The sequence below is a fragment of the Rhineura floridana genome, chromosome 20 (assembly GCF_030035675.1).
Source record: "Rhineura floridana isolate rRhiFlo1 chromosome 20, rRhiFlo1.hap2, whole genome shotgun sequence".
In the NCBI taxonomy this organism is placed as follows: domain Eukaryota; kingdom Metazoa; phylum Chordata; class Lepidosauria; order Squamata; family Rhineuridae; genus Rhineura; species Rhineura floridana.
Genome location: NC_084499.1, coordinates 10,843,060 through 10,868,917, shown reverse-complemented (window position 1 = coordinate 10,868,917; position 25,858 = coordinate 10,843,060). Strand labels below are relative to the sequence as shown.

General features: G+C 47.2%; 1 protein-coding gene across 3 annotated transcripts in view; it reads right to left on the bottom strand.

The window, feature by feature from the left end:
• The window catches only part of ASTN2 (astrotactin 2), a 773,365-nt gene that overhangs the window by 8,606 nt on the left and 738,901 nt on the right, over window positions 1-25,858 (bottom strand). For all 3 annotated transcript variants that reach the window (XM_061604308.1, XM_061604309.1, XM_061604313.1), the window contains 2 exons: window positions 7,889-7,989; window positions 4,428-4,611 (listed from right to left, as the gene is read on the bottom strand). In XM_061604308.1, coding sequence (XP_061460292.1) covers window positions 4,428-4,611; window positions 7,889-7,989 — 285 coding nt within the window. The remainder of the gene's footprint in view (window positions 1-4,427; window positions 4,612-7,888; window positions 7,990-25,858) is intronic.

Below are 25,858 nucleotides of genomic sequence, written 5' to 3'. Positions count from 1 at the left end.
GATTTTAGCTGGTGGGACCGAGAGGAGGCTTTGCGTAGATGATCTCGTCAGGCGGCATAATTGGTGACGCTGGAGGCGCTCCTTCAGATAAACTGGGCTGAAACCGTATAGGGCTTTAAAGGTCAATACCAACACCTTGAATTGGGTCCGGTAGACAACTGGTAGCCAGTGTAGATCTATTAATCTGTGATATGATCACAGCGGCGACTGTTCTTAATCAAACGTGCCGCTGCGTTCTGCACCAGCTGTAATTTCCGGACCGTTTTCAAGGGTAACCCCACGTAGAGCGCATTGCAGTAGTCTAAGCGAGAGGAGACCAGGGCATGTGTCACTCGTGGGAGTAGATGGGCAGAAAGGTAGGGTCGCAGCCTCTGTATCAGATGTAATTGATACCAAGCTGCCTGGCTCACTGCCGAGACCTGAGCCTCCATGGACAGCTGGGAGTCAAGAACGACCCCAAGGCTACGGACCTGTTCTTTCAGGGGTAATTTTACTCCATTAAGCATCAGGTCTATATCTCCTAACCTTCTCCTGTCTCCCACGAGCAACACCTCGGTCTTATCGGGATTTAGCTTCAGCCTGTTCCTTCCCATCCATCCACTTACGGATTCCAGGCACTTGGACATGGTGTCCACAGCCAACTCTGGTGAGGATTTAAACGAGAGATGGAGCTGAGTGTCATCTGCATATTGGTGACACTGCAGTCCAAATCTCGTGATGATGGCCCCCAGCGGCTTTACATAGATGTTGAATAGCATGGGAGAGAGGATAGAACCCTGTGGCACTCCACAATTGAGAGGCCAAGGGTCTGAAACCTCATCCCCCAGTGCCACCCGTTGGTGCCTGTCTGAGAGAAAGCAAGGCAAAACAAAGGACAACAGCAGCCAGGCTTGAATCAGGTGCAGAGAAGGGCTGGCTGTCTGGCTTCGTAGCAATCAAGGCCACCTATGAGCTCAGCATCTTCCTGTCTCCTTAACGTAAACCTTCTGTTCAGGACAGCTGACAAACACTCTGTCTTCTTGCAAGCAGCTGTTTGCAGCAACCTGTGGGTCTCTCTGAAACTGCCCCCCCCGAGGCCTTTGGTGTGATGTATTTATGGTGCAGATGCAACCGCCTCCCTTCTTGCCACTAAGTTTTATGACCCAGCATTTACTGTGGTGGTTCCTCTGATAAACATTTGAAGACAGGGGAATAAATGACCCCCCTGAGAACACCAGCGGCCTGCCAATTAAAGCCTCATTAAGAAGCGTTCCCCTCAAAGGAGCCAGCTTGCCTTCTCGTCTCTTGGAGGCTTCGTCGAGGGCAAGGGCTCCTTGGGAGAGGAGGGAATGGTATCTTTCCTGGGCAGGAGGCTGGCACTGAGATGTTAGGACCAGAACTGAGGGACACATACTTCCAGCTCTGTGGATGCAAGTCATGTGTGGCAGAACCACCAGGACCCCCAGTCCTGCTCTGCCTGTCCAGCATATCCAATGGATACCACAGAAGTCTTATTTCATCCAAGGGAAGTGTTGCTCTGAGAACCTGCACAGAGGAGAGAGGCTTACATTCAAAATTTACTGTCAACGCTAATAAGATACGAGCTGTAATGGAAAATCAACTCGGCCCAAGCTGGATATAAACACCCTTTTTACAACTCAAAATATTGTCCTCGCCTTGAATAATGGATCTCCCTCTGCTAGGGATAGGTGAGCATTTCGATTCGGTTCGCATTTCAAACCAAATGTATCAAATTTGTACTTTCTGAAATGTTATGAGATCCGAAACGTAGCCATCCTTTGAAATTCGCACTTATTCAAATTTACGATGCAGTTTGCCAACCAATGTTTACAAAAATAAATATATTAAGGGAAAGTGTGTCTAAAAATAAATTTGAGTGAAAATAACATGCATAAATGCATTATATGATGAGAAAAGGCTTGCAGAAATGTGTAGAATCAAAACTACCTATAAAATGTGTTTATTAGGAAACATTCACACTAAAATGCTGGATAATTTTCATGAGGATATTTTTTTTAAAAAAATAGCAAATTGTTGCAGAAATGTGGTGAACTGAATTTAAGAATGGGAAAATGAGAAACTGAGAGGACCGAAATTGACAGGTCTTTCCATCCCTACCTTCTGCTATCTTTTCCCTCTGCACCCCCTTTCCTCGCGTGCCTTTGTCTTTTCTAGGTTGCAAGCCTGGTGTAAGAGCCTGGCTCTCTCTTTAAGCTGATGTGAGCCACTTTGGAAGACAATGATTGCCGGCAAAGCAGAATTAAAATATAGAAATAAATAAATAAATAGGGGAGAGAAGGGAGAGGACAGGAGGGAAAAGCTACTGAGGACGGGATAATGACCCATCGGAAATATTACAACCAGGCTCACCTCAGTAGGAGGTTCACTTGAATTTATGCTCACAGGAGTTGTAAACAGTTGCAAAGGATTGTTAAGGCCAGCCCTGGGAGCAGGAAAGGTTCCTAATTGCATCCAACAAGCTGAGTGAGAAAGAATTTTGAAATGACACTCATCCTAAGTAGAATAACAGTGGGTGTTTTGGGGTGGGGTGGGGTGGAATGATGATTGCTTTCTTTGTAGGATACAGGCACCAGTAACTCATAGGCTTCAGACAAGGTACCATGTAACAGAGGCTGAGCGGAAAGAGACCCCGTAGGTCTTTCCAGAGGCTTCTTCAGAGGCTGAGAAGCTGAAGCTACCTCATTTGCCCTCAACAAGAGTCATGCTCCAGACAGCCCAGATCCAGATCTGGGGCAGGGGGAGGGGCAGCCAGGAATATGGATCACTATCCAAACAATCCAGAAACAAATGCAAAGTCTAAACCAGCCAGGGACCCAGATCCAAGGAAGCCATCATAGAAAAATGATGCTTAGGCAGTGTCTTCACACTAAAGACAAACTGCTCAAACTAGGCAGCAACTCTTGGGGCTTTATAGGGCCTGGTGGGCTGGGATAGGTCCTTGGGGGTCAGCTGATGGAATGCTAAGGCACGCCTAGTACAGGAAGCTGCCTGATACTGAGTCAAACCACTGGTCTATCTAGCTCCTTATTGCCTGCGCTGACTGGCACTGGCTCTTTGGGCCTTACTCAGACCGAGGCATTTCCCATAATTAGCTACCTAATTGCTGGAGATGCCAGGGACTGAATCTGGTGTCAGTCTCTGCTGGTGATATATGGTGCTGTAAAACAATTTGCAGGCAGCTGCCTACTCGGGCTTGGATGTAAAGCAGATAAGCAAGGGAGAGGGTCAAGAGGTCTCAGTGCATGTACCAGGTCGTCTTCCAAAAGGCAAAATCAATGAACAAAGCAAGGTCCAATATTCTAACAAAGGTAATCCAGGTTTCAAGGCATGGCTAGCGAGGGTCTGATGGTGGCATCTTGACGTTGCTTCCAGCAAAGGGCAAACAGCATCTCACTGCCTTTTAAGCTCCCCTCCCTGGTCCCGGTGCTAGCAATCACTTCTCTGACTCCCGGGATCTTGTAGCTTTAAACGGTCAGAATGCCTGCATTGCTCTACTACTCGCAGGTGTCTTTGCTCTGCAGGGAGTGGAGGGGCCTCCTGTTCACTCCCTGAGTCTGACTGAGGGGTCCCAGCTCTAACCTGAACATCTTCCAGCGGTGGGAGGACTGGAGATGCTTCTGGGGTGGGTCTGCTTGTTTCCTCTCCTGGGTCTGCTGCGCCAATCCCCTGCTCCTCATACTCCTCTGAGGACTCATCCAATGGAGGCATGACATCTGAGACATTCTGCATGCAAAGCAGATGCTCTGCCACTGAGCTAAGGTCCTGAGACATCCCCTCCTCAAGCCCTTGGCACCTCATATCCCATCTCAGTGATGCTGCAAAGGGTCCCTATGAAGCTAGACAGTTTCTGGGCAAGGACAGAGAGAAGGGAATGTCAGCTGCCAGAGCAGAGGTATGAGAAAGAATCATTGTGGCATTCATAACTTGCAAACTGATACAGAAGAAACAAAAGTGTTTTTTTTTGTGGGGGGAGGGGTTGCCAGGCATTTTGAACAATACTTCAGCTCAAGTGTGCTTAATAAGGTCTCATTCTTCTGGAAATGGAACCTTGTACACATTACAACCTGGAGATGGGGCAGGCAGCGGGGGGGGGAGGGAGAACAGCTGAAGTTTGGCTTTTGGTGGCTGAAAAATTGCTGCTCAAGGAGCCGGCCCACAAAGCCAGTAAGTGTGTTTAGCCACGCTGAAATAATGGAGGCTTTCAACAAGGATGGGATCAGAATAGGACCCCCAAGACTGGCCCACCTCTAGCAGTCTTGCTTCTAAGTTAAGCTCCGCCAAAATCAACAGGACACCCATATAAATGGGTGCCGAGGGGAAGAAATTTGGCAAAAGAGGGTCATGCAACATTGCACTGGTGTGCTTCAGGAATGCAGCAGGAATGAAAGTTTGCCAGGTGTAATTACCTGGGGCCGAGTTCATCCTCACTGCGCCAGACAAAGTCCCCAAATTTCTCGTAGTGGGAGTTGTAGTGATGCTGGACGCGGAACAGCATGGAAGCAGAGACCTCCATGAGGGTGTTGTAGGCTGTCTGTTGCTCCTTCCCACTGGTGTAGCCATTGTACAAGTTGTAGATCTTGTCTGCTATCTCTGGAAAGGAAGCAGAGAGAAACAAAGGGGATTATTATCATCATCATCCAGTTATGCACGGAGAAGAGCTGGTCCCAAAGGGAATGGCAGCACCATGAACCCAGACCGTAGATGAGACAGACGGCCACATGCTATGCAGCTTGTGCACATGTGGAGCATGGAGTGGGGCTGGTGGTGGGAAATGGGGCCACAGCTCCGTGGAGGAGCACATGCCTCACTTCTAGTCTCTGGCATCTCTAGTCAAACAAGGGTCAGATATAAGGGTGATGGAGAAAGTCCCTCTCCCTGAGACCCTGAAAAGCTGTTGCCAGTCTAAACAGACATTACTAGGCTTAGTGGAGCAACAGCCTGACCTGGTATATGGCAGCTTCCTGTGACGCCTAGTCAGAAAGACAAATAAATTGCATTAAGGCTAGATAGATGGGAGCCAAAAATGCTTCCAGAGAAATGTTTGGCTTAAACCTGGAGGCTAGGTGTGAGCGGGTTGTGGCTGGAGAAGACTTCATGAAACTATGCCCAACCATCACTTTTTCCACCACCTTCCTCCACATGGGAAGTTCCCTCACATCAAGTCAAATCACTGGTCCATCTAGCTTAGGACTTCTACACCAAGGGGAAGGGTCAAGCTGTGACCCTCCAGATGCTGTTGGATTCCCATCAGCGCCACCTGGCATGGCCAGTGACCATGGATAATGGGAGCTGCATTCCAGCAACACTGGTGGGTCATAGGTTGCTTACATCTTGTCTTCACAGACTGGGTGCAGCTCAGCAAGGTTTTCCAGCCCTACCTGGACATGTCAGGGACCTTCTGCATACAGAGCAGGTGTTCTACCACTAACCTAACAGAGTGGCCCTGGCAGCCACGGTGATCATGCAGCTTCTTAGGAATATAGGATGTTACTTCCTGACCTTACTTTGGTGCCTTCTGGGTAGGAAGGAAGCATTGAAGAAATGGTGCCTCTAACAGCAGTAGGGAGAATGTGCAACACCACTGGTAAGTTGGGCAAACACTTCAGCACGGTTTGCACACACGTTGTTTACATACACTCAGTCATCGACCTCTGCCACCAGCTTACACCCCCTGAATATGGTGAGAAAGTTCCATTTTGGCTCAACGCAAGTGAAGATATTGTGCATGTGCACACTGTCCATCCCAAGCAAGTTTCTGATTTACAGCGAGCATCTAAAGGCTCCTTCTGAGATTAGTTCCTCACTTGTGCCTTTGAACCTGTGGAGAGACACAGCTGGACAATGGCAGAAGACGCTCCCTCCTCTCTGCAGCACAAGGAGAAGGCATCTGTAACGTACATGCCCTGGGGATTCTGCAAGGCATCAACCTTTTTTTTTATCTGGCTGGTCCACATGGGCTGCACCCCTACACATACACACTGAGCATCCTTACTCCTGGAGTTTTTTTCCCTATAGCTTTTCCATTTCTTATCTTCAGCAAACCTTACAATTCCCCTGAGCCCCACCCTTCTCTGTCTGTCTCTGTGTGTGTTTGGTGATGTTTTGGCTATATAAGGAATGACAGTCAAGCACTGAGATAGCTACTGGTCAGTGCATGTGAGAGTATAATTCTCTCTCCACCCAGCTCAGTACTGTTTGGCCTGATTGACAGCAGCTCTCCAGGGTTTCAGACAGGAGATGTTCCCAGCTCTACCTGGAGATGCCAGGAATGCTCTACCACTGAGCTATGGCCCTTCCATTGATAAAAAGCTGCCTTATAGAAAGTCAGACTCATTGGTCCATCTAGCTCAGTATTGCTTACTCTGACTGGAAGCAGCCCTCCTGGGTTTCAGGCAGGGTTTTTTTCCCGAGCCCTACCTGGAGATGCTGGGGATTGAACTTGGCACCTTCTGCATGGAAAACAAATGCTCTGCCACTGAGCAACGGCTTTCCCCCATAATATTTCTACTAACCCTCACGTTGTCCTTCCCCCAGACTGAATTTTAGATTGCAAACTCCTGAGTCCAGGGACTGGTCTTTTCGTTTGTGTTTCTGCATAGTGCTATGCACACTGATGGTATTATATAAATAATGTCCTTGAGTCATTATGAGCTTGTGCATTCTGCATATATTATTATAGGGATGAGGGATTAACGGCCCATGAGCCACACCCCTCCAGGCTTCTTTACTGATCCTCTGGGACACACTCTTTGCTGACCCGGCTCTATCCCTTCCTCAAACGCTGTTGCCAGGTTGGAATGTGTCCTTCAGTTGTGACAATGCCTCTTGCTTGCCTGCCTGAAAGATGAGAGGGTTGTGTGTAGAAACACCTGGTTGTTGTGTGTCTGGAATACAGCCAACTTCACAACGGTACAAGTATGGGTCACATCTGTGTTGGAATTGTGTTTTAAGATGTTTTTGAAGCTTTTTTAAAAAGATGTTTTTAAAGATGTTTTGTTTTAATATATTTTAAAGTCTGTTTTTATTAGGTTTTTTAAGTGTTTTTAGTGTTTTTGTTTGCTGGCCTGGGCTCCTACTAGAAGGAAGGATGGGATATAAATTTAATAAATAAATAAATAATAAATAAGGCTACCAATGAGGGAACATGGCCCTAGGGCTGATAAAGGTTCTCTCTCTCTCTTTCTTTATTAAATTTCTGTTTGGGGAAAAGCCAAATGATCCCCTGAATTTTTCAGCTCCATTCAATAGCAACAAATAGGAGGGAGACATTTTTCTGATTGGGAGGAAGTGGTGAGCTTGACCACCATTAAAGAGTGTGAGGGCTACCATTGTTTGTGGAGCCTGCTACTTCCCTCCCCCTAAACACAGTGCCCCAGGATGAGGTTGTGTCTGACACTATCTGGAGGAGAGACAGAAGCAGCCCTGCGGCTGTTGCCACCTGTGGACGTGGCAAAATAAAGTTAAAACAGAAAAATCCATTGCTGTCACTGTTAAGGGTAAGATCCCTCCCCTCCCCGCCACGTTAGGAAGGTTTGCTTCAAAATAAGCAAAAACATTCCCTCTGGTGCACCCATTTTCACTCCCACCTGGTGGTGAAAACTGCTGAAATGTCAATTGTAGTCTCAACCCAAATTTACATCCTATCTTTTCCCGTGATGGGACTCGAGGCAGTGTGCACTGGGTTCTCAGAGGGTCTTCCATTCCAGCTCTCACCACAGCCAAACCTGCATGCCTTCAGACCATGTCCCAGAAATACCTGAGCAACGTACCAGTTGCTGAGGCCTTGGGCACGGGGGGAACAATAGAGATCAAGACATGGTTACGAACATTGATGGTTAGAGCTGAGTTGCGAGACCAGGTGTCTTACCCTCTGCCTTGCTGTCATCCACCAATGGGCAAGCTGTCCTCATGGTGATGGTGCTCAGCTCGGAATGTCTCCCTCGAGTGTCCACAGCACAGAGGGTGAATCTGGAAGAGAAGAGAACTATCGGAGCCAAACTGGGATAAACCAAGTCACATAACATGGCAGCAAGGACGGTACCAACCAGGTGCATCAAAATGAATAGCAAGAAGTTCTCACGCTAGAGGAGGGATGGACAACTTTTTTTTACCTTCTGTGTGTGGAGCAAAAGTGCCCAGGGCTATAATTGTTTCTCTCTCTTTCTGACCCCCCTTTCCTCATCTTCCCCTGCCCAGTGGGCTGCTGGGATATGGAAACATCACTCTTGTCAGAGGTCTGAACTGATCACCAGCAGAGAGGTTGTGAAATGAGGCTGAGAGCCGCATGAACATGTGGTAACATGTGCCTCTGAGCATATGGTGAGTGGTGGCAACACCTGCAATCAGCCCAAATTACAGAAACAAGACATATGCTCAGAGGCACATGTTACCAAATTCTTCCAAGTGGATTGGACTGTGAAAGACCAACCCAAATGGTGTTTGCATTTTGACCAATTTGTAGGGCAGTCCAATATCTCAGAGAGGAGGTCAGGTCTCCTGCTCCCCTGGTGCATTCACTATAGCTGCCCAATTTCCCTGCTTTTTCAAGTTGGATAGAAATATCTGTTGGCTATAGGTATGTTCTTAAACCTCAAGGTTTTTTGCCTATTACTGAATATTCATTTCTATACACACTTTGCAAACGTTGCTTAGTTGGAGGGCTGCATTGCAAAATTTGGATAAGTGCAAATCTTGAAGAATGTCCGTGTTTCCGTTCTCATATTGTTTCAGAAAGTGCAAATTTGATCAATTCAGCTTTAAAAGTGAACCAAATAGAATTTCTCCCACATCCCTAATGTACACCAAAGGTACATAGAAAATAGATTGCTGTTGTAGGGTTACCTTTTTGTCCCTTGGCCTGCAATTTGTAAAATTACTGCTTGGGTTACTGCAAAAAAGTTGATCCACCAAGCTAAGGTTATAACAGCAAAGCACATACTCAGAGCAGCCATGTGATGCATGAAGCTGTTCCTGCATTTCAGACTACCAACAGAGATCATGTCCCCCCCCCCTCTCTCCCTCCATACCCCCCACATTTTATCTCCACAAAAATTCTATTAGGGAAATGAGGCTGAAAGGTAGTGACCAGCCCAAGGTCATCTAGTGAACTCCATGGCCAAGTGAAGATTTGAAGCTGGACCTCCCAGTCCTAATCAGACACTTTAATCCAAGGGTAGCTAACCTGTGGTCCTCTAGATATTGATGAACTCCAGTTCCCATTTGCACCCAGCATGGTCAACAGTCAAAGATGATGAGAGCTGTAGTCAGGTGACATATGGGGAAGCTAATGTTAGCCACCTCTGCCCTACACTGTACTGGCTCTCAGAAGGCCCACCATTTGAGACCTCAGCATATATAGACCTTAGACTGCAGAGCTTTACCCCTGCATTGAGCAGGGGGTTGGACGTGATGGCCTTATAGGCCCCTTCCAACTCTACTATTCCATAGGAAGCTTCCTTACACAGAGTCAAATCATTGGTTCATCTATCTCAGTACTGCCTTCACTGACTGGCAGCGTCTCTCCAGGGTTTCAGGGATGGTTTTCTCCCAGCTCTAGTTGGAGATGCCGAAGATTGAACCTGGGACCTTCTGCATGCAAAGCAGATGCTCTATCACTGAGCTGCAGCCCATCCTACTAAGAAGGCTCTTTATACTGTCAAGACCATTGGTCCATCTAGCTCAGTATTGCCTTCACTGACTGGCAGCGGCTCTCCAGGATTTCCGGAAGGGATTTCTCCCAGTCCTACCTGGAGATGCCAGGGATTGAACCCGGGACCTCCTACATGCAAAGCAGGTGCTCTACCATTGAGCCCTTCTCTCTGCCATGATGGGTTTCAGGGGTGTGACTGTTTTAAAAAAATGAAAACAGTATAACATGCAATATCATGGCAGGAAAATAAACCACACACACACACAATAACATTTAAATAAATACATAAAAAAAGAGAATCAAAATGAGATTGAATGGCATGCAATTACTAGATCTCTAGGCTACATGGGTAATTTGATGCTCACAAAAAGAAAACAACCTATTATGAGGTCAGATAGTGAAAGTATGTGGACAGATTAACCCTGCTGAACGGATTGCAGTGGCTCCGTTAGCACTGAGCTAAATTCAAGGTGCTAGTATTACTTTACAAGAGCCCTACACAGGATCAGAATGCCTAAAAGATCACCTGACCCCTTATATACCCAAACAGACATTGTACTCTTCCGAAGAGGGCCTCCTTCAGACCGAATCAGGCCTTTTGGTGGCACCTACCTGTAGTGGTTAAGGTGTTGGACTACGACCTGGGAGACCAGAGTTCAAATCCCCACACAGCCATGAAGTTCACTGGGTGACCTTGGGCCAGTCACTGCCTCTCAGCCTCTGAATACCGCTTACCATGAAAACCCTATTCATAGGGTTGCCATAAGTCGGCATCGACTTGGAAGGCAGTCCATTTCATTTTCCACCCTTTGTTACTCCCACTATTAGTTCCATCTCCATTGTCCTTTCAGGGCCTCTTGGAAACCTTTTTTTCAACAAACCTTTTAAGTGGAGATTTGTATCCCAGTTTGTATCTGCGTTGGGATTTGAAATTGTTTTTACCTGTATGAAATTGTTTTATATGTTTTTATTGTCAAATTGCTGTGGGATGTTTCAAAGGAAGTGATTTGTACATGGAGATAAAGACAGAAATAAACAGAAGCCAAGGCACGCTGCCAAATTCACAGGACTGTAGGAGAGCACACATCCTCCTGCAAGGTGCATGAGGTCCTGAGCACACCTCTACATCATTACCGAGAGGATAAAAGGCTAACAAGCTCTGCTGGACATCTGGAGAAGCTTAAAAGTATAAAAGCCCAAGATCCTCTTATCAGCAACAGCTGGAAATGGTCCAAGTAAATCCCTGGCTAAGCTTTCAATCAACCTCTCTCTCTCTGTCTGTCTGTCTCCTGCAAGCACTTTCCACTTTTATCCTTTCTGAGCCAGGTGGTGCAAAAAAGCAGGGATCCTGGGCTGGCGCTGACAAAGTGCAGGAGGTCCAACCTGTCCAGTGACAGGGCACCGCTGATGGAAGGCAGATGGCATTGTCTAAATATGGCCCAAATGCTCTTGAAGAGGAGTGGAAATTGCTCTTAAGAAAAGCAAAAGCAATATAGCTGAAGCACCAGTGGGATTTAGATGGTTACTTAACAGCAGGCTGACCCCTGAGCTCTCTTGACTTGTGGCAAAAGCAACACTCCGTTCTGAACTTCTCAACAGGCGCACAGACTCCGTGGTTCCTTCACTTCTCACCACACACAGGGGGGACGGTCTGCACCAGGGGAGGAGAATCTTTTTCAGTCTGTGGACCACATTACTTGGTGGGGACTACATGGCAGTGGTGGGCTGGGCCAGAGTCAAAAGTGGGAGGAGCAACGAATGCAAATTTTACCTTGGTATGGTAGCCTAGTTTCTACATGTCCTCACACACCCCTCTCCATCCATGCAAGCAAGGAAGAGCCATTATCAGAGTTCAAGGACACATTCTAGCTAGGCAAAAATGTTCAAACAAGGTGCAAAGCAGGGGCAATGAGGCATGGCGGCAGCCTGGGGAGAGCTCTGAGGTCTAGAAAGAGAAGGTTGGAGGGCCGTATCCGGCCTTTGGGCCCATGGTTCCCTACCCCTGGTCTCCAGTTCGGATTAACCTTGCAGTCTCTTCACTACCCTTGTTCAAACACGGCAAGCAAGGAGGATTATGGGGCAACCGGAATGGGACACACAAGGAGTTGAGTTTACTGGGATTTCTTTGGTCAGAATTTGGCTTTGGCCCCTTCCTTTCTGCAGACATACAAGACCAGCAGCTTGAAAGCCTTGTTCAAGCCAACTTAATGCCTACAGTCAGTTTACCGGTCGGAGTGCATGGTTGAGGGCAGGGGCACGAATAGGAGAGCTGATGGGCTCAGCTGGGGGACTTGTTCCCGTACGAAAACTCTTTGAAGATGACGCCTAGCTTGGCAGGGCCCTTTTAAACAATCACCCTGCATCTCGCAATGGGATGGACAAGAAATGCTGGCAAGGGAGGAACAGAAGGAAATGCTCTTTGGGGATATGCATGTATGAGGCCAAGTTTAAAGGGGGGGGAGGCATTCAGAGAAGAGACAGTCGTATACCAAGAAGGGATAATGCAGTCAGGCTTCTGATTGCAATAGATGCCCATAAGACTGTAAAAAAGAGAGGTTGTGAGCAGAGAGAGAGGGATGGAGACGCTGGTGTGGATGTCTGCTTAGAGCACACAAGAGCCCTGCTGGGTCAGGCCAAAGGCGGCTCTTGTCCTGCTCTCACAGTGGCCAACTAGATATCCCAACACGAAGCCCACAAGCAGGATGTGAGCACAAGAGTGCTCTCCCCTCCTCCATGATTCCCAGCAACTGGTATTTGAAGGCATACTTCCAGAGACAGTGGACATAGAACATAGCCACAGTGGCCAGTAGCCATCGATAACCTTACCTTCCATGCATTTGTCTGATCCTCTTTTAAAGCCACTCCCTCTAACAGGAGTGAATTCCATATAAGAACACCACTAATCTGCTCCCTGAGCTTACTGTGCCACTGTACCCTGAAGCAGGAAGGCCAAAACTCAGGGACAGAGTACATGCCTTGCATGCAGAAGGTTAAATCCCTTGGGAGATTTTGGATAGCCACTGCCAGTTGGAATAGACCAGGGGGTGAGGAACCGGTGGCCTCCAGACATTCTTGGATAACATCCCATCATTCTTGACTATACAATTCAGAGGAACACAACATATAGCCAGCATAACCTAGAGAATAGGTGAGCCCTGTGGTGATCTCCAGATTTGGTTGGACTCCAACTCCCTTCATCCCTGACTGTTGGCCATGATGGCTGGGGCTGACGGGAGTCCAACAACGTCTAAAGAGCTGCCCATTTCCCATCCCTGGAGTGGAACATACTCAGCTAGGTGGACCTATGGCCTGACTCAGTATAAGTATGTGCACCTATTCTAGAGGAGGATAGCTCAGACTTTGATTTTAACAGAAGCAAAAGCTGAGAGTACCCATACGCGCTCCCTGAACTTCAGGAAAGCTGATTTTAATAAACTCAGAACAATTGTAAGTACGGTTCCATGGCAAGCGACCCTAATGAGAAAAGGAGACCAAGATGGGTGGGAGCTTCTAAAAATGGGAATTCTAAAAGCGCAATGGCAAGCAATTCCAACAACGAAAAAAAGGGGAAAACAGCAGAAGAAGCCAATGTGGCTTCACAAAAAGCTTAAAGATGACCTGAAAACAAAAAAGGACACATCCAGGAAGTGGAAAGAAGGCCAGGCCACAAAGGAAGAGTACAGGCAGGTATCACGGAATTGTAGGGATGGCGTCAGGAAGGCTAAAGCTGAGAATGAGCTGAGGTTAGCGAGAGATGCTAAAAGCAACAAAAAAGCTTTCTTCGGGTACGTCCATAGTAAGAGACAGAGAAAACAAGTGGTGGTACAGCTACTCAATGAGGAAGGCAAAATGATAACAGATGACAAAGAAAAGGGAGAAGTGCTCAATTCCTACTTTGGCTCAGTCTTCTCCCAAAAAAGGGTCTATGACCCTCCCGAGAAACATGAAGTAGACGGGCCAGATTGGATCGTGAGATTGATAGACAAATGGTCAAGGTATACCTAGTCACTTTGAACGAGTTCAAATTGGCAGGGACTGGTAAACTGCATCCTAGAGTATTGAAGGAATTGGCTGAAGAACTCTCAGAACCGCTGTCTATTATCTTTGTGAAATCATGGAGGACTGGTGAAGTGCCGGATGACTGGAGGAGAGCTAATGTTGTCCCCATCTTCAAAAAGGGCAAAAAGGAGGAACTGGGGAACTACAGACCAGTCAGCCTAACATCAATCCCTCGAAGAACTCTGGAGCAGATTATAAAGCAGTCAATCTGTAAGCACCTTGAAAACAATGCAGTGATTACTAGGAGCCAATATGGATTTATGAAGAACAAATCCTGCCAAACTAATCTCGTTTTTTGATCGGGTAACCTCCCTTGTAGACTGTGGGAATGCTGTGGACATAATATATCTCAACTTCAGCAAAGCTTTTGACAAAGTGCCCCGTGATATTCTGATTAGCAATCTAGCTAAATGTGGGCAGGATAGAACAACTATCAGGTGGATCCACAGTTGGCTCCAGAATCGTACTCAAAGAGTGATTATCAGTGGTTCCTTCTCAAACTAGGTGGAAGTAACGAGTGGGGTACCACACGGCTTGGTCCTGGGCCCAGTGCTCTTCAACATTTTTATTAACGACTTGGATGAGGAGGTACAGGGCATGCTTATCAAATTTGCAGTTGATACAAAATTGGGGGGCATAGCTAATACCATGTAAAACAGAAACAAAATTCCAAGGGACCTTGATAGTCTGGAGCATTGGGCTGAAAACAACAGAATGAAATTCAACAGGGATAAATGCAAAGTTCTACACTTAGGAAAAAGAAACCAACTCCACAGTTATAAAATGGATGATACTTGGCTCAGGAATACATGTGAGAAGGATTTTCAAATTGTCGTTGATCACAAGCTGAGGAAGGATGCAGACAAACTGGAACAGATTCAAAGGAGGGCAACAAGGATGATCAGGGGACTGGAAACAAAGCCCTATGAGGAGAGACTGAAAGAACTGGGCATGTTTAGCCTGGAGAAGAGAAGACTGAGGGGAGATATGATAGCACTCTTCAAGTACATGAAAGGTTTCACATAGAGGAGGGCCGGGATCTCTTTTTGATCGTCCCAGAGTTCAGGACGTGGAATAATGGGCTCAAGTTGCAGGAAGCCAGATTTCAACTGAACTTCCTAACTTTTAAAGACATACGGCAATAGAACCAATTACCTAGAGAGGTAGTGGGTTCTCCAACATTGGAGGCATTCAAGAGGCAGCTGGACAGCCATATGTCGGGAATGCTTTGATTTGAATTCCTGCATTGAGCAGGGGGTTGGACTTGATGGTCTTATAGGCCCCTTCCAACTCTACTATGCTATGATTCTATGAAAATCCCAGATTCCAATCCTTGGCATTTCCAGTTGAAAGGATCAGTCAAAAAAGCCCACCTAAGTTTCCATCCTCTTTTGCAAGCCCTAAAGGTGGAGCTATGCTGAGTCAGGGGCATTGTGGGGAATTTACTTGGTGGCTAGATCTGTCCATCCTATTCTGTTTGGAGTACAAGATTGAAAGTGGGGAGAGGAGGGCCCAGGACAGGCATCAGAAAGTTAGAGGAAGGGCCTTAGCATCTCCTTTGTGAGGAGGAAGTCCCAGATTAAATCCCCGGTGTCTCCAGGTAGAGCTGGGAGAGACCTGTCTGCCAAACCTGGGGTGTCACTGCCAGTGAGTGTAGTCAGTACTGAGCTAGATGGACCAGCTAGATGACTCAGTATAAGGCAGTTTATGTTTAAGGAGAAGGGCTGTATCTGGGCATGCTTAGCATTGAGAAGACTGAGGGAAGATTTGTTGGGTTGTCACACAGAGGAGGGCCAGGATTCCTTCTCAATCACCCCAAAGTACAGAACATGGAATACTGGGCTCAAGTTACAGGAAGCCAGATTTTGATTGAACATCAAGAAAAACTTCCTAATTGTTAGAGCAGTACGACAACGGAACCAATGTCCTAGGGAGGTGGTGGGCTCTCCAACACTGGAGGCATTCAAGAGGCAGCTGGGCATTCACCTGTCGGTAGATGGACAACTGCTCTGACTCAGGAAGCTTCCTGATGTTCCTAAACCATGGGGCCCTGCCAGGATGCTGGAACAACAGAGGCTGCCCAAGGATGCAGAGCGCCGAGGAAGGCCCCCTCGCTCCCGGGGACAGCACTAATGTGGTCTCCCCTGCTCTTTTTCAGGGCACTACAGCTGCCATAAGGTGCCGGCGGTGAAGGCACTCAGCTCTTGCCGGTCTTGGACAGATTCTGAAATAAAACTTGGAGAGGATTAAGGATGGAAGTGTCTCTGTGCACATCTTCTCTTGTAAATTATTCCTTAGCAGAGGCTGTGAAGCAGCAAAGAGGATTCTTGGCAGGAAGAACCAGATTCTCTCTCCCCCCACCCCTCTTTTCACACATACTCTCCTCTTTTTCTCCAGGAACTGCCTGGTCTTCTGGTACCTTATTCCCCCATTTGGAACAAAAGTTGAACAGTCCTAGCTCTTCCTTTAAAAGCTGCTTGCGGTGGATGAGTCGGCCTCCCCTTCTATGACATCTCGTTCTCTCACAGGGACTGTGCAGCTGGATGGGCCCAACAAGTAAGAGCAGAGTGTTCCCTGCAGCAGAAGCGCTGCTCTGCGGGATGCCACATCTGAAGGGATCGGATTGTACCCAGGTTGACTGTGTACGGAACAAAGTGAAAGGCACATCGCAGGAACAATGACAGGCCATTATGTGTGCTTCAGCAAGATCTCTCTTGTCTTAGCAACAGCAACTACTTGGTTTTTTTGGGGGGGCGAGGAGACACTGTAACAGGAATGACAGTGATTTTGCAGAATCCAGCTCACTCTTTAGGTCACTCACTCTTTAGGGCTCAGTTGAAAAAGTTCCCCTTAGATTTGCATACCTGTTGCAGGCTGTGACTATTCCCCCCTCCCAGCCATCTTCCTGGTTTCCAAGTTGTGTTAGAATCCCTCAGTGTGCAGGAACTCAGATATAGGTTCATACTTGTAAATGCAGATTGTCCCAGTATATGGCGCCATATCCCCAGCATAGGATAGCAGGTAATTAGCCCCGCCCCCAAGCCTCCACTTTCCACCTGGCTCCGCCCCTTGCCACTCTTTGGTGCCTGACTCCAGCAGTGGACCTCAAGTTTCCAGTTAAAAAAAGAAAGGCAGAAAAAAAGCAAAATGGATTCTGTAGACCTGAATGTGGCTTGCCCCTACTCTATGGTGCTGTTTGGCATTAGTAGCCGGGTGGTGCGGATCTGAAGAGCTCACTATACGTCTCACTGTAAAAGGTTGATGCACAGAGGCTCTCTAGGCAAAAGGTCCAAGGTGGCATGTCATAAAGCAGGGGTGGGGAATCTTTTTCTAACTGGCCGGCCAGATCCTTATTTCCCTGCCTGCGGCCATCCAAATTTGACAGGTGGGTGGGGCTGCCGACTGGTCAACCACCTGATTGTGACACCAGGTGACACTGCACTTTGAAGCCCTGACTGTTGGGACGTCAAAGCGCAGCATGAAGGCTGTGTGAAAGCCCTTTTTGCAAACAGCCTGCCACACTGCTCTTTAAATCAGCTGATGAGAGGGGGTTAAATCCTGCTGCCTGCACCAGTTCCCAGCAGGGGAACTGGTCCACACAGCCACCCAACTACCCCGCCCATCAGGTGATGATACCCCTCCGACTGACATCACCTGACCGGCAGGTGGACATGGTTTATTTTTTAATGTTCTCGCAGGCAAAATTTGACCCCCTGGAGGGCTAATACTGGCCCACGGGGTGGAGGTTCCCCACCTTTGTTGGAAACGGATATGCTACTATGAATGCACTGACCATATCCTCCTGTACGTACCTACCAAAACAATTAGAGGAGCATCAGAGGTCTTGCTCTGCGCCATCTCAACTTCTGAAGTGTGTTGTGGGGTGGGTGGGGGCACAAAAGGTAGGCCCTTCTCCGTCATTGGACCTGAGTTCCCCAGCACTGGTCCACAGAGACAGCAAGAAAAAAAAAAGGAGGAAGACACCTATTAATGGTGAGCTGCCCCCAAACCTGATGGAAAATTTCACAACTGCCAAAAAGAAAATAATATCCCTCATTCCTTACAAATTCATCGCAACACTCAGGATCCAGCCCTACTTCAGAGCATCACATTTTAAGGATCTGTGAGTGGTTTAGAAGGAAGGGCCATAGCTCAGTGGCAGAGCATCTTCCTGGCATGCAGAAGGTCTCAGGTTCAATCCCTGGCATCTCCAGATAGGACTGGGGAAAGCTTCTGCCTGAAATCCCAGAGAGCTGCTGCCAGTCAGTGTAGACAATATAGAGCTAGATAGACCATTGGTCTGATTCAGTGCAAGACAGTTTTCTGTGTTCCTATGTGTGTGCTAATTGTGTGGTCTCTCTGGAAAACCGAGGACTGGAGCCTTCCTCCAGAACTTCAGTGTTTAGTGCCCTTGCCACAAGACAAGACTTGGATATCTGTGCAAAAATGTTGATTCAAAGGCTGCTGCCATTTAAAGTGTATATTTATACAAATACAAATCAATCTATCCACCAAAACCACAAGAATGCATTTCCTTTGCTTGATGGCAACTAAGTGATTCAGCATAATTATGGAACAGTAAATCAGCACATAAAAAGGAGCATTTTCTCAGATTTTGGAATCCATGCTGATGGAAACTCGAAAACGGGTCCACTGTGTACAGTTATTCTGTTGTGGTGCCCTAGCACTGAAGACTGGGGCTAAGTTTCATGAAAGGAGCACAGGATATCCCTGAGGATAATACCACCTAAGAAATGACATCGCATGGGGAGATGATTTTGTAACAGTAGTGGAAAGAGACGGGCGATTGCAGGGAGAGCTTGCCAAATGGATGACTAGCCATGATGGCTATGTTCTACCTCCCCTGTCGGAGGCAGTATGCCTCTCAATACCAGTTACAGGGAATCACTAGCAGGGAGAGTGCTGTTGCGCTCAGGTCCTGCTTGGGGGCTTCCCATTGGGGCATCTGGTCGTCCACTGTGAGAACAGGATGCTGGATTAGATGAGCCACTGGCCTGATCCAGTAGCCAGGCTCTTCTTAAGTTCTTATGACTGAAGCAACCTCATTGCTTGTAATTTTGTTGTGGCATAATAATAAATATATATATTAAAATAGTAATGATTGTGCTAAAGAGTATAGGAACACAACATCTAGACAACTCAATGCAACTGATTTGGCTGCATGATGCCATCATGCAGTCAAACCCAACTGGTTTACTTGGTGCCATTAGGAAACCTACTCAGAAGGCAGGCAGTATGCCCATCCCTCATTCCAATTTAACTTCAGGATGCTGTGCTGTAGCCAAATACAATTGGCTGTGGGATGATGACAGGGCCGGTCTTACCATTAGGCAGAGTGAGGGGGCCACATCAAACGGCAGATGTGGGAGGGTAGGAAATGGTGGTGAAATGTTGAAGGACAGAACTGTGTGTGCAACGTGGCCTCCCCTGCATCCCCCCCCATCTTGCTGCCCTCAGGTGAGGTGGATGCTATCCCATCACCAGTGTTGGAAACAAGATTCAACAGATGGTCTAGTTGGCTTCGGTATGCAGAACTAGAGTGGAAAGAACCATCTTATCCTTTGCCTCAGGAAGTACAATGTCTTGGGCCTTCCCTGGATGATGTGACATCATTGTGCTTACTCTGTGATCCCTCATTGCCTGGGATGGCTTCTAGAAGAAACCCCAGTTTGAAGGAAAATGGCACCAAAGCTGCAGACTGGAAAAAAGTGGAGCTGTGAGCAGGTGTTGAAAAGTTTGTGCGTGGGGGTGGAAAAATGGAAATGGACTTATGGCAACCCTATGAATAGGGTTTTCATGGTAAGCGGTATTCAGAGGGGGTTGACCATTGCCTCTCTCTGAGGCTAGTCCTGCCCAGCTGGCTAGGGGCTGCTCAGCTTGCCACAGCTGCACAAGCCAGCCTCTTCCTTGTCCACAACTGCCAGCTGGGGGGCAACTGGGCTCCTTGGGACTATGCAGCTTGCCCAAGGCTGCACAGGTGGCAGGGCACGTAACCCCTGAGCCACTCACTGTGGGGGTGATCTTTAGCCGGCCCTTGATGCCCAGGAGACACAAGCGAGGATTTGAACTCACAGACTCTGGACTCCCAGCCAGGCTCTCCTCCCCATCGTGCTATACGAGCTGCCGTGTGGGGGTGAAAGATGGAGAAAAGGAGTGCGTATGGAATCTTTCCTGTGGTGACTCCATGTCAGTGAAGGTGGACACCTCCTTGAAAGTTCAAGCTAAAGCCTAGAGTGCATTCCACTACTCCATTGACATGCAGTCACCAGCCTCCACTGAACCTCTCTTTGCCACCCTATATCCAGCTTTTCACCCTTCAAAAATTTCTGGGAAAAAATTCAGGGCTGCTCTGCTTCTTCCTTATTATTTATTTATTTATTGAATTTCTTAGTCGCCCATCTGGCTGGCTCTCCAGCCACTCTGGGCAACGTACAAATTAGCATATCAGTGCAATAAACATTAAAATCTACACCAATAATAATAATAAAATCTAATCTTCCCCAAAGGCCTGCCTGAAGAGCCAGGTCTTCATGGGCCGGCAGAAACTCATTATAGAGGGGGCAAGGCAGAGATCATCAGGGAGGGAGTTCCACAGGGTGGGGGCCACAACTGAAAAAGCCCTCTCTCTGGTCCTCACCAACCTGGCTGTTTTCACTGATGGGATAGAGAGAAGGCTTTCTGAGGCTGATCTTGTGGGACGGCGTAACTGAGGATGCTGGAGGCGCTCCTTCAGATAGACTGGGCTGAGACTGTATAGGGATTTAAAGGTCAAAACCAACACCTTGAACTGGGCCCGGCAAGCCACTGGTAGCCAGTGTAGTTCTTTTAACACTGGAGTTATGTGATTCCGCCAGCAGCTGCCTTTGATCAGGTGTGCCGCCACATTCTGTACCAGTTGCAATTTCCGGACCATTTTCAAGGGTAGCCCCACGTAGAGCGCATTACAGTAGTCTAAGTGAGAGGAGACCAAGGCATGTACCACTGATGGGAGCAGATGATTGGGGAGGTAGGGGCGTAGCCTCCGTATCAGATGAAGTTGATACAATGTTGCCCAGCTCACAGCTGAGACTTGAGCTTCCATGGACAGTTGGGAGTCAAGAATGACCCCGAGGCTGCAGACCTGGTCTTTCGGGTCAATCATACCCCATTATTACAGCAGAAATGGCTATAGACCAGGGTTGGGGAACCTGTGGCCCTCCAGAGGCTGCTGGACTCCCATTAACCCCTGCAAGTATGGTCAATGGTCAGGGATTGTGGGTGTCCAACGACATTTGGAGGGCCACAGGTTCCGCCACAGAGTAATTGTGGATAATGTCCTGTATTTGCTGTGTCCAACAGGAAGCGTTGGGCAGTACAGATGTTGGCATTAGTGTTTTGCAGATGGCTTTCTGATGCCCTCAGCAGGTCTAGCACTTGGCAACTTATACGGCGGAAATAACAGTGTTCAGATCTGCAGAGGTGCAATTATGCACAGGGTAATTATTAGCGATTTCAAGGCTGATAACATTTGGAACTGGCAAGACCCCACAATGATGCACAGAGCTGCATCCTAGTGATACATACTCGGGACCACAATCTGCAATGTTCCATCAAGTAGCAATTGCCCCTATCAGGCATACCACATTATTATTCCAGAGGCTGCTAGAATATGCTAGAAGCAGCTCCCTATCTTCCAGGATCCACCATCCCTTCTAGTCAAAGCATTAAACAGCTCCTTGGCAAATGCTGTTTCATTTAGCCCACAGGCCAGAGGCACCGTCGAAGAAAGGTTGAATGTTAACACCAAATCTATTAGTCAAAGCTTACAGCCTATCAGCTTTTCGTAATTCTAGTGCTGGAAGTGCCTGAAGACATATCTGAAAGCTGTTTAAAAGCTCAAGACTCCTTTAGTGAAGGGGCCTTCAGGGAAGGGCATCAATCTGACAGTTGGAGGTGGTAAGAGGAGGAGAGGTTGATCACAGAGAGAGAAAAAATCAGTAACTCCCTCTTGAGATAACCAAGGAGATTATGTGGTAGGGGAGGCCTCGCAGATCTGCTACAGTGGAAGCATTGCCTTTGAACAACAGTTTCCTCTGAGATGGGTCCTCCATATCCCTATATAGTAACTTCATGGCCTGATCATGCAGGCTAAATCTGATCGGCTATGCGGTGTCACCAGGAAGCCTGTTCAGAGTGTTGGGAATTGCTTCCCACTCTTACTCTCATTTGGCTATATGATACTGTGTGATGATGATGATGATGATGATGATTATATTATATTTATTAGTCGCCCATCTGGCTGGTTGTCCAGCCACTCTGGGTGACGTACAAAGTAAATACATTAAACATTAAAATGTTAAAATATTAGAACCCAACAATAAAAACTTAACCCAACCCAAAGGCTTGCCTGAAGAACCAGGTCTTCAAAGTCCGGTGGAAGCTCATCATCGAAGGGGCATGGCGGAGATCATTTGGGAGAGAATTCCACAGGGTCGGGGCCACTATTGAAAAGGCCCTCCCTCTGGTCCTCACCAGTCTGGCTGTTTTAACTGGTGGGATCGAGAGAAGGTCTTCTGAGGCTGATCTTGTTGAGCGGCATCCCTGCCGATGCTGGAGACACTCCTTCAGATAGACTGGCCCGAAACCGTATAGGGATTTAAAGGTCAAAACCAACACCTTGAATTGGGCTCGGTAAGCAACCAGTAACCAGTGCAACTCCTTTAGCACTGGAGTGATGTGATCCTGCTGGCGGCTGCCTTTAATCAGACGAGCCGCTGCATTCTGTACCAGTTGCAACTTCCGGACCGTTTCAAGTGTAACCCCACGTAGAGCGCATTACAGTAGTCTAGGCGAGAGGTGACCAGGGCATGCACTACTGGTGGGAGCAGATGGTTGGGAAGGTAGGGGCGCAGCCTCCGTATCAGATGGAGTTGATACAGTGCCACCCGGCTCACAAATAATCTCAAATCATCATGCTGCCTCCACCATTCGCATCAGCTGGGATCTCCTTGGGAAGAAGTCCCTACTTAATGAAAAATGGTGCCACTGGAGCAGCCTGGGGAAAGAGCAGCTGCAATCAGAGTTTGGGCAAGGGACATCTTTGCATCATGTCTGTCGATTCCCCTGGGACACAATACAATTAACCATGTCTACAGTTATTCATCTGCAAGGAAGGGACAGGCATCTCCTACGTCTCTGGATCACAGTTTAAGGCAGGAGTAGAGAACCTCAGTCCTGGGAGCCTAATGCCACCCTCCAGCCCTCTTCAATGAGCCCCCAGATTTCTCCCCAGGCCACACCCTTCACTGACCCTGTATCACACCGGAGTGTGTCTGCCCAGCTGTAAGTGTCCTTGAACTTTGATAATGCCTCGTGCACCACCCTTGGTTTACGGGAAGAAATATGCAGCGTATTGTTTTGAAGTGAGGAGAATTAATTTTCTTCAGCTGTTCCTAAACGCCTAAAGGCAGGCGGGACATTAAATGAGCTTGCGGGTAAACTTGCTGAGACTTCTCCGAATGCAAGATTGTCTGGGAGGCCTAACTAGACATCACGTGCCTTGAGGGCCTTGTTTTGGTCCTGGCAAAGCTGAAGAAAAACAGCTCATAAAAGTGGGAAATAGATTTAGGTTATGCATTTAGGGGAAGGCGGGGAGAAAGCACTATACATCCCCTAGCTCTTCAAAGTTGCTCATAACAACCCTAACTTACGAGGGTTGTGGAATCTGTTTTCTTGGACATTTTGCAAAATAAATAAATAAAAAAAAATTGGACGGGCCTCTGTGTGGGCTGCTCCGCAGTCTGCTTACAGAGTCAGAGGCTGTTAGCTCAAATTTGTCATTCAAGGGTTATTAACCTGAGACAGCAAACACTTGTCTATATGAACAAGGAATCTGGGGATATTCCAGCTGTGCATACCCCCTGGCCGATTGCTTTGGGCAGTTATTGAGAGATTGCTGCTGCTGCCGCTGTTGTTTTAAAAAAGAGATGAGTCAAAAGGGATGCTGGGTTTTTGTCATGCTATTTGGTGTCGGTGTGTCTGTGTCAACTCACTGCAACCACTGATGCACCCTCCGAACATGCGAATGAGTCAGTTGATATTCCAGAATGTGTTAGCATGTACACAAGCCCTCAGCTATTGATCTAAGCACATTTTAGGGCAGGAGGTTGAATTAGATCATTGGGTTTTTTTCAAAGTGTGTTCTTGGGGAAACTTGTAGTTCCTTGGAAACTTATCAGAGGGCAATTAGCAAAAAAGTCCTAAATAAAGGAAACACAAAGGGAAAAGAAGAAAAATAAGGGCACAGGCAAGCTCTTTCACTGAAGTACAAGAGGACACTTCTCTGGATCAGGGATGGATAACTTTTTTTTCAGCCCAAGGGCCGCATTCCCTTCTGAGCAACCTTTCGGGGGCCACATGCCAGTGGCAGGTGAAGTAGGAAGCGGAAGTGGGTGGAGCAACAAATACAAATTTTGCCTTTGTACAGTAGCCTAGTTTCTATACACACACACACACACTCAGTCCTCCATCCGGGCAAACAAGATGTGTGGTCAGAGTTGAAGGGCAAATTCCAGCCGGGCAAAGCAGGGTAAGAAGCAGGGTCACTGAGAGCCGTGGCCAGAGTGGAGGGGATATGGCTGGGGAGGGATGGTAGGGTGTCCTGAGGGCCAGGGAGAAAGGTGTGGAGGGCCACATTTGGCCTCAGGGCCTGAGACTCCCACCTTTGCTCTAGATCAGGGGTGAGCAACTGGCAGCTTTGGCCTAATTTCATGTTGGTGGCGAGGAGGGAAAAAAGCGGGACGAAAGGGGGTGGTAGAAAGAGGGAATTGTATCCAGCTGAGTTCGAATCCAAGAAGACTCAGAGAAAGGATTGCACCTAAATTAGTCATATCCATCCATTTCAATGGGTCTACTCTGAGTGGGACTAACGTAGGATACAACCCAAGTAGAGGAAAAGGGGGTAGAGATATGAGTAAGAGGTGCCACACTTACGTTTTAGCTCTGGCCCTCCCAGCACTAGCCTGTGATCCCTGAGAGTTCTGTACTGTTCAGAAGATCATCTGTGCAGGTACAGGCTTCCCCAGGTGTGCACCTGCACAGAGACTATAAGAATATGCAGTTCTTTGGAAACTTAATGAGATTTCTCAAATAGAAGATTGCTAACAGTGGACAAGAGGGATAGAAAGACCTGTCAGTTTCAATCCTCTCAGTGTCTTCTTTTTCCAGTCTTAGATTTGGTTCTCCACATTTCTGCAACAATTTGCTAAAAATCGTCATGAAAATTCTTCAGCATTTTAGTGTGAATTTCTCTACTAAACTCATGTTTTTAATGCAGTTTTTTGCTAAAGTACACATTTTTGCAAGCAATTTCTCTTAATGCATTTTTGTATGTTATTTATAAGCATTTATATGCAGACTTTAATATATGCATTTTTGTAAATATTTGTTGGAGAACTGCATTGCAAAATTTGGATTAGTGTGAATTTTGAAGGACGGCTGCGTTTCAGTTCTAATGTTATTTTGCAAAGTGCGAATTGCTTTAAGTGTGAACTGAATCAAATTTCTCCCCCATCCCTAAAGGATGGGCACACTTCCTTGAAAGGTAACTTGCTCACCACTACTGATCTTTTCCTGCAATGCACAGCTGCAAGAGTGGCATGGAACACACTCTGAGAGCTAAAAATGGGTTGAGAATTGCCTCACTTCCTAAGGGATACACTAGGGATGGAAAGATCTGTCAATTTTGGTTCTCTTAGCTTCTCATTTCTCCAATCTTAAACTCAGCCACTTGCAATTTTATTGTATTTTTCAAAAAAAAAATCCTCATGAAAATTCTCCAGGACTTTAGTGTGAATTTCTTCTAATGAACACATTTTTTGTAGGGAGTTTTGACTCATTTATGCAAGCCATTTCTTGTCATATAATGCATTTATGTATGTTATTTTCACTCGTTTTTATGCACACTTTCCACTTATATATGTATTTTTGTAAACATTGTTTGGGTGGTAAACTGCATATTCATTCATTCATTGGTGTTCACTCGTGGCCGAGTAAGATTGTCTTCCAAGATAAGGTCTTAACAGTGGGTTCGTAAGTGAATGTGGAGGCCAATTTTGGACCCACACAGCC